This window comes from Gossypium hirsutum, chromosome D13, assembly GCF_007990345.1.
Source record: "Gossypium hirsutum isolate 1008001.06 chromosome D13, Gossypium_hirsutum_v2.1, whole genome shotgun sequence".
Taxonomy (NCBI): domain Eukaryota; kingdom Viridiplantae; phylum Streptophyta; class Magnoliopsida; order Malvales; family Malvaceae; genus Gossypium; species Gossypium hirsutum.
In genome coordinates this window covers 45,352,438-45,362,028 of record NC_053449.1, presented here as the reverse complement: position 1 = coordinate 45,362,028, position 9,591 = coordinate 45,352,438, and the positions used below count along the sequence as shown (strand labels likewise).

The window sequence follows — 9,591 nt, the reverse complement described above, 5'->3', positions numbered from 1 at the left end:
ACTCGCAGTTCAGAACTTTGCAATGCGTCCTCAAGCTCTCCTATTTTTCCTTCCAGTTCTTCGATCTTACTTAAGCTTGCTCTTAGTTCGATCGTGGAGTTGCCACTGCCGTATAAGTGAAGTGATTTTTCTAGCTCTGCCACCCTAGCCTTTAATCCCGCTTTCTCATTTCGGCATTCTAACAAACTTCTTTCCAAAGTGTTCCCTCGAGCCCGAGCGTCCTGAAATTTCTTTTCCCACTAATCGACCCTAGTCTTTTCCTCATTGATCCCTTGTCACCACTGTTCTGACGTCTTGTCCAAACCGGCAATTCTTATCGACAATCGCAGCTTCTTATAATCCATTTTTAGACTATCCAAATCCCGTTCAGCCTTGTTCTTCCCTTTTCTAAATTTCTCGGCCTCCAGCTTGTGGATATCGACGTCTAGTCCCAAATGCATCTTTTCTTCTTCTAGCTGCTCTATCCTCATTCCCAACTCAGAACTTCTTTTTTCAAAATCCTATTTGATAATCTCTAATTCTGACAGAACTACTTGTAGATGCTCCTCTATAGATCGAATGTAATCTTCTCTCAGCCAAGTGATGTTGTCGTTAACTCTCTTACTCCACCATCTGCTATATTCTGGAGTTGTCATTGGACTTAGGACAAGTATCTACATTCTGCGGGTTTGGTTCCAATCATTCGATATTTCACGAACCTTCTTCTTGTAGTTATCTCCCTTGTATGAAAACTCGCACTAAGCCAATCCTTGCGTTGCCGGTATGAACTACCTCGATCTATATTGTCTCAACACTAGCAGAGGTGCATATCCAATGGCTGCCTAAATTCCGAGCAATGGTACCCAGTCAAAGTCTCCACACCAATATAGGATTTCATTAGGAATCATCCAAGAAGCTCTCCACTCAATGTCGTCCTCTTGGAGATTCTGAAGGATCATTATCCATTTCTCTTCTAAAATGTCATCCCGTCTTGGTGTGGTCACTAGCTCCTTTAGTGGGGAATAATTTTCAGAGAAAACTTGGCAGGAGACCTTCTCTACCTTCCAGAAGTGGCTATGAAACCAGGCTAGCAAAAGCTGAGCACACCCGATGAACCTTCCCTCGCCTGCTCTTCGACATGCGCTTAAAGATCTGAATGTTTCTGGTAAGATCGTTGGGATGGGTGTGACTCTTTTATCAAGCCTATCAAACAAGTCCGAGACCGCTTCATCTACATGCCCCAGTGCCTTGGGGAAAATAACTAAACCGTAAATGCTCAAGGCGAGAACATCAACCCTTTTTCTCACATCCGGATGTGCCAAAATCAGATATCATAGATTCTTCCAAGGTATGCATTTGCTGTCCCCTTTTTGCTTAATTTGGGCCGTGACCCACTGCTCACTCATTCCCGTGATATTCATCAGCTTCTTTAAAAAATTTGGGACATTAGCAGGTCTTGAATATGCCTTGTCAACTTGAACCTTTGGGCATCGGAGCAAGGTCGTATATTCTTCCACAGTGGGCACTAAATCAACCTTCCCAAAAGTGAAGCAACTGTATGCAGGATTCCAATACTGAGAGAGAGCTCGAAACAAGTGCTTGTCTACCTTGATGTCGAGCAAATAGGGCAAATAACCATAATTGCTATAGAAGAGCTGTTTCATCTCATCGTTCCACTGATCCCAAATCCCCTTCAAATCTTGCAGGTTATTTTAGGTCACGCTGATTCGAGTGAAGTCCCATAACTCTGACACGTATCCCTCCATGAGGCTATCACCCTTTTCTTGCTGAACTTTTTCAGACCAAACTCGGACGGCCTCATTATCCTTCACTTTACCAAGAATCTTCTTTTCCATGTTAAGCTCTCTATTTATATCGAACGTGAACCGACACCTCTTTTATGATGAAAAATGCCATGCAATGAAATTCAACGTAAAGCACAGTAAGTTAGTATCAGACACAAAAACTAGAATTTAAAGCATACGAAGGAAAAAGTAATAATAATAAGTAAAGCGCCTATTCGGGTAACCACTAAAGGCTTGGCGTGGCTCTACTTAGGGTAAAATCTTAGGGTTCATTATATGCGGTTTTAGGTCTAAAGTAAAAGGTACCTGAACAAGCAGATTCCTCGATCCTCACCCATTATAAGCTCATACAGACCGAGTTCAGTTCAGGGGGGATACATTTCCCTATGGCTATACGAAGATGAAAATCTCACGAAGACATAGGTACGGATGTACCCCGAAAGTGATTCACTATCCTATACGGAGGTGAAAACCTCACGAAGGAATAGCTTCTCACTCCCACTTAAAGGTGTAGGATCAACCGATCATGCAATGTAATGCAGTAATGTATCGCAACAATTTCAAACCACAATGATAGAGACCAAAATGAAGAAGAATACAATGTAGCAAAAAGGGCGTATATTTAAACCCAGTTTCAATTTTCGGCAAAAGAGACATAAATTAATCAATACGACTTGACTCTCTTGAAGTCCCCAGTGGAGTCCCCAAGCTATTGACACCATTTTTTGATATAAAACGGGGTCGACTTGAATTTTAAAAAATGAAAACGAACACGGGAGTCGCCACTAATATTTTTTAATGAGGTATGATCGGACCACCTCGCAGTTTGATCGTTTTAATAAATAGTTTGATTTATTACAACATTATTTTTTGGTCTACAAAAATCCTAAAAAACGGGTTCGGGAGTCGGTTACGCAAGAGGAAGGATTAGCACCCTCGTAACGCCCAAAAATTGGTACCTAATTGATTACTTAATGTCTTAATTTCGAAAGTTGAAAATTTGAAAAGAAATTTGAAAATATGATCCCTTTTTATTTAATGTACATTTAAAAATCGTTTGAATAAATTTGAAAATGAGTTAAAGACCCGCTTATTCCAAAATAGCGAAATGTTACACCCCGTAAGTTAGGACGCGGCATTTGAAATTTTAGAGAATAAACTTGACTTTAATTTTTATTTAAATTTTATATTTTAAAATTAAAAGGAACATTTCACCATTTAAGTTTAATGAGAAAAACCGAAACCCCGTAAGTCAGGGTACGATTTCTCGAATCACCCAAAGCGCGAAATGTTGCATTATAATGAAGTTTCTTTGATTTTGAAGCTTAAAAAAGGGTACTTTGCGATTAAGGTTTAACGAGAAGATCGAAACCCCGTAAGTTAGGGTACGATCCTCGAATTACCAAAATACAAAATATTACCTTAATTAGCAAAATTTCATTTTAAATAATAACAGGTAATATGTTTGAAGGTATGCATTTATCCTACTTAGAATAAAATAAAGCAATCTAAGTTGGATAACTATATTGGAGCTTAATTTACAATACAATGACGTGAAATGACAATGTAATAATAATCATGGAATAATGATACATGGATAAAATTACACAAATGTATAACAATAATATGAAAATGCAAGTAAACTAATTATGGCATCCACAATGACAATACCCACTCAACATGCATTATTAATAATCAAAGACAAATAAGTTAAGTAGCATACATAGCAATTTCAAAACGAGTAGCAAAAAAATAGAGCAAATGAAATGTAGGATAGTTTTAAAAAGACAATAAATAGGTTTTGAATGAATAAAAGAATTTTTAAAAAGAAAAAAAATCAATTAGATACAAAACAATTTTAGAAATACTATGTATAAAAAATTTTAAAATAAATAATATGTATGTACATATAAAAACGTAAAATAAGAAAAATCTTAAAATGGATAGTAAATAAAACACAAAACAAATAGCAAAGTTGAAAAGGTAGAAAATAATTTTAAAATAATTAGTGTATATAATGCATTCTAATATAAGATAAAATAATGTATAGAATACTTAATGTATAGAAACTCAAAATAAACAAAAATAAAACAGTTTCGAAATAAACAATATAAATAATTTCAAAATAAATAGCATAGGAAACAATTTAAATTACATAGTACATATAAATTTAATATGGGTAAGGTATATACACGTATTTGAGATGAATAACATATATAAACTTGAAATAAATAATAATAAATCTAAAACAGTTTAAAATAAAATAATGCACAAAAGAAAATCCTAAATAACAACAACAACAAAAAACAATTACAATTTAGAGAAAATATATATATAAGGACGTAATTGAAGTCAGGATGAAATTAATGGGAATAATAAAAAATAAAAAAACGAGGGACCGAGATGAAATGTGCTGAAGACATGAGGGACTGACTGTGAATATTCCCCGTCCCTTATGCGCATCGTTTTGCACAGGACTAGATTGGAATAGGCGCAAAATTATGTGACCAAAATCAAGTGAAATAAAAGGCTGCATTGAATGCACCGCGGAATTGGAGAGACCAAAGGCACAAATTACCCATTGGGGCAAGAATGCACAGGCCTCCCTCCTTCAAACGGTGCGGTTTTAATCACCATAAAGCCTAAAAATTTTACATTTTTCTGTAGTTTCATTTTGCTGCAAAGAACACAAAAAATAAAATAAAGGGAGAATCCCTTTTCTCTGCTAGGGCTCCAAGGCTAGGAACCCCGCCACCGTCACGCCTCCCCATCGCCCGGTGGCCAGAGCCATGCGAGGGCGTCTCCCACCAGTGCGTTGGAGCGCGTTCAAAGATCATGGCCCTGAAACGGGGAAACAAAGAGAAAACGGAAAGCCTTTGCCCCTTCCTTAACCTACGTCCGGCGATGGCGAAGAGCCGATGACGACGTCGGATTCAGGGGCCGGATCAGGTGAGTTTATTCTTCCCCTTTTCCCCTTTTCTTTTTATTAATATTAAAGGCAGATTCGAAAGATAAAAAAATGAAAAATAGATAGATAAAAGTAGACCAAAAGAGGTAGCAACTTGTTCTTTGATTTTCTGATATGCGTAAAGAAAAGGAAAAAATTACAGTGTTCTTGTTCGGCCTATATAGCCGATTTTTACAACTTTTAAACTTCTATTTTTCTTTCGTTTTGTTGCTTGGCTATTCTCCTCTGTTGCGTGAGGCCTGCTTTGCAGATGTCAGGGGTCGGTGATAGGCGAACTATGATGGCAGTGGGCATGAGAGCGGCGGCTGGTCAGAAGGCAGAGAGCCCTAGGTGCGGCGTACCTAGGCTTTTGTTTATTTTTGTTTCTAATTTGGGCTGTTAGGGTTTGGGTAGTTGGGCTGATATTGTAGTTTGGGCTTAGGGTTTGTGTTGGTTTTGGTTTTTTATTTTTATTTTTTATTTTTCTTTGTAAAATGGACTGTTTTTATTGAGTTTATTTTTTTGGTTAGTTTTGCTGGTATGGGCCCGGGTAGATTTTGGGCTTTACAATTATGATTGATTATTATTTTTGATTTGTTTGTAATACCCATGACCTTAATCCGATGACAGAGAGGGGTTAAGGGTGTTACATACAAGATTACAAGTATTATGCTAGAACAAATATGTAACACTTAACTTTTGGAATAAGTGTTGAAAATGAAAATAGGAGTAAGAAACACTAGAAATAAAAATAAAAATCAACAAAAGAAATTAACTAAAAATAATAAAAAACAAGTACCTAGAAAAAATATGTTGAGGTTAGAGGATCAACTCTTGGGGTCATATGAAGATTAAAATTTAGTACTAAATGTTATTACTCAATTAGAATCCACAGAAAATGAAGGTTCCAATCAAATAATGTAGCAATGTAAACCCAATAAATAATCATATGAATCCATAAGCAAATGTATGTCCATCAAAGGAGTGTCCAATATGATTGTCCAACAAGTCCAAGAGCTTGGCAAATGAATCCATAAGCAAAGGATGGTGCAAAATGAAAGTTCAATTGTTTAAGTTCAGTCTAAAAATATAACATATGGTATTATAGTCACTTGATAACTTCAAACCTTACAAAAATATTTCAAATATTTATTATGTCAATTTTTATATGTCTACAACAAATCAAGGTTAATTTATCCAAGCATTCATTGTGTCATCTATTGTCTATAACAAATAAAAGATATTACTGTACAAGTATAATTATAACAAGTGATTAATAATTGATTTTAGCTCAAACGATGAGTATGTAATTTTCCTTAATATTTGCTAAGAGTTTTATCCTTGCACCTCAAAATTGAAAACTTAGAATAACATAACAAAATTAAACAACTCAAAACTATATGAAAAAGACATATTTGATATAAGAAACTTGAGATTTTATAAGGATAAAGAAACAAACAAATACTAACAAGAAAATGATCTTGATCACAACTTCCTATTATGAAACAAAGGTTATTTATAGATGTTTGTGAAGAGGAAAATGACAATGCCAAGGACTTGCTAGTAATAAATTGCTAGGCCCACTTATTTTTCATCTTCTGGAGTCATTTTTCACATGTTGATTGATGAATTCTTTTCTCCAAGTTAATGTCTCCCAATGGAAAAATTCCAAGAAAATTTATTGGAGATTTGTATCTTGTACATTCACTTTAGAAATTTCAGCTCCAAGCTCCAAGTATGTTAGGAGATATGATCCAAACACGAAAATGCATCAAAATTGTCCATCAAAATTCCAAGTAACTTTATCTTTACTTTTGGGTTTCTTCCTGATGCATTTTGGTACTGATGTTCCAATATTTGAATATATCTTCAAATTCTCTTTTCGACAATATAAAGTACACCCAAAAATGGAGTCTTGAAGCTCAAGAAATGATCAAAACACTAAGAAGTGTTGCGGCTGGAAGTTCTAAATGTGTCCAAATTACAAAATTTTGAATCTTTAAGCATTGGATTGTCACTCATCATCTTGGATCAACTTTAGGCTTAGTGCATTTAGCTCATAGTTCCATGTATTGACATATTCTTCCCAAACCTATTTTACTTGCAAATTCCACATTGAATATTTTATTGAAACTAAATGCGTGAAAAACACTAAAAACAAAGTATTTACAATACAAACATAAAAAAGTCAAATTAACTAAAATGAATCGAAAATATATAAAAGTACTCCAAAAACTAAACAAATGTAAGTAAGATATAGCCCAAAATAATTATATGATAAGGACTCATCATAACCCACACTTACATTTCTATTTATCCTCAAGCAACAAAAAACTAAAAAAAACATGCTACTACTAACAATAGTACACAAACTATAGTAACATGTGAAGAAAGTACAAAAGTATTATAAAAAAAGAAATCATGATGAAAATAGAAATCATAGATGTTAGTCAAAATATAAACAGTCACATAAATATTTATATAATTAAGCAAAATTAAAAACCTTGGACCTCTGTACTCATGTGCAATTACCTATGTGCAATCTTATCTACGCATTAAACAACAATAGGTTGTAAGGCAGGCATAATAATCATGAATTCATAAGTCCATTAATAGTTCCCCTCTCCTTTAATTCGATTCCAATATGCATAACAATGTCACTAGGTCTTTTGGCTTTTAAAATTGAGTTAGGGCTAAGGTAGGATGAAAAGTCAATTTAGACTCAAACCTTAAGCATTAGTTACTTACAAATCGAGAAAATAGTAAATTATTGTTCCCTTCTTACCTAATATAAGCATTAATTATATTTTCAACTCCATCTTTTTCTTTTTTACTTACCTCCTTATTTCTCCATCCTTCAAATAAAGCATGGATAAAAAAAGTAAACAAAAAAATTGTAACACACCAAACCTGGCCTAGACGTTATGGCTGAATCTGATGTTGTCACATGGTAGTGCTTTTCGAAAAATATATCGTCGCTAAATCTCCTTTTCTATTTAACCATTTTTTTCATTTTCTTCTGTTCATTTCAAATCGTGTCGTTCGTTTCCAAAACATTATTCATTTACAAATCGCTATTCAATTTCCAAACATTTTTTATTGTAGAAGCTTTTAAACAGTTTGCGTGTTCGTGGATAAAACATTAATTTCATTTGAAAACCTGAGTTTTACCTAACACTAACAGATTTAAATCATAAAACCCTATAAAATCCAAATTTAAACCAAAATTCATAAAGGCCATAATTACAGCAAACTACTCCCAAATAAAAATAAAATCATAAATAGGTAATAAATAGTGTAAAAGAAGTCGTGTGCCCACCACTGAGTCCTTCGCCGCACCGATCCGCCTATATCTGGGGATTACCTGTACAGATTAAATAGAAGGGGTGAGTTTACGTAAAATCAGTGTGTAATCACAATCTGGGCTTAAGCCCCTTTCAGTATCAGTATCAGTCCAGTTTGGGCCTTAGCCCATCTCAGTACAAAAACAGTCATGCAGTAGGGTTTTAGCCCATCACAGTATCAGTAGTAGTAACAAATATGCAGTCACAAAAATCTTAACCATCCAGCCTCTACACACCATCTCCGTCCAACCCTACACTCCATGTGGGGATATAGTCAACCCACCCATCCCTACACTCCAAGTTGTACCGAATGTGGCACTAGACATTAGTTTGCAGCTGAGCTGCCAGTAAATTAGGCTCGAGGCCATTCAGTACATTTCCTCCGAACATTACAATCCCCCAACCCAATGCAATGCAATATATAGATATGACATGCTATAACATAATATCATGCATGTAAACAAGGCATACAGTATCAAATCAATGGGACATCATTAGGCTTAGTCATATCAGTAATATAGTCATTTCAGTCAATTAGGGGTCTAGGTAAGCTTACTGACCCTACAGTAGGTCCATAGTCGACTTGGGCGACCCGTGCAACCTTAGCAATAAAACAGTGAAAATGGGCCTACAAGCCCATGATGTTCGCCCGTGTAGGTCCACACGCCCGTGTGGCCCACATGGCTCAAATTGGTCTTAGCCTTGTGATCCATTTTAATGTAACCCCTCCTAGATAATTATTCACATGTGTTTCCACAATTTACTTATATGATCCTTCAAAGCTGTCTACTTGAGTCACTATTACTCAATTATTTATACCTTGAGCTATAGAATTCTGACTTAAGATCTGTTTGGTGTCTTTGAAACTAGACTCAAGTACCTTTCTACCATAAAATTTTCAAAATTTTTGGTTTAGCCAATAAGTACAGTAAAATCTTTAAACTTACCCCTGTCCTGCTGTCAACAGCTTCGACTCTTCTTTGCTAAAAATTAGTTATCTCTTAGTACAAATTTTGGATGATGTTTCCATTTGTTTCTATTGAAAATAGACTCATTAATAATTTAAACATGTAAATTTTAACCCTTAATTATTTTTATCCAATTTTTGATAATTTTCCAAAGTCAGAACAGGGGAACTCGAATTTATTCTGACCTTGTCTCACAATGTTTGTTATATCTCATGATTTACAATTCCATTACTAACACCGTTTCTTCTATGAAAAACTAGACTCAACAAGATTTAATTCTATATTTTTTCATCCATAATTCGATTTCCACAATTTATGAAGAGTTTTCAAAGTCAGCCTACTGCTGCTGTACAAACAACAAGTAATTTCAGCTTTTCGTCGAATCCCTTATATTTGCGTTTCAGGTACACACCTGGTTTTTTTTTATGCTAAAACAGTCCCTGAGAACTCCAAAGCCTATAATTAAACAAATAACACCATAATCAGTCTTACCTCGCTATTAATCAAAATCCCGAAACCAAAATACTTACTAATAAAACGATGAACAC

The 9,591-nt window shown here is 34.9% G+C and overlaps 1 protein-coding gene across 1 annotated transcript; it reads right to left on the bottom strand.

Annotated features, from left to right (window-relative positions):
• Positions 1–821: 821 nt before the first annotated feature.
• On the bottom strand, positions 822–1,835 carry LOC107919177 (uncharacterized). The gene is made up of 3 exons (XM_016848695.1): positions 1,701–1,835; positions 1,375–1,586; positions 822–1,275 (listed from the first exon to the last, which is right to left on the bottom strand). The coding sequence occupies exons 1-3, from the start codon at positions 1,833–1,835 to the stop codon at positions 822–824; spliced, it is 801 nt and encodes a 266-aa protein (XP_016704184.1).
• Between the last annotated feature and the right edge of the window lie 7,756 nt (positions 1,836–9,591).

Coding starts and splice junctions, on each gene's coding strand:
- LOC107919177 (XM_016848695.1), bottom strand. CDS start 1,835: ATGGAAAAGAAGATTCTTGGTAAAGTGAAGGATAATGAGGCCGTCCGA. Junction 1,587..1,700: donor GGGACTTCACTCGAATCAGC/GTGACCTAAAAT, acceptor CTCGACATCAAG/GTAGACAAGCACTTGTTTCG. Junction 1,276..1,374: donor ATCACGGGAATGAGTGAGCA/GTGGGTCACGGC, acceptor TGTGAGAAAAAG/GGTTGATGTTCTCGCCTTGA.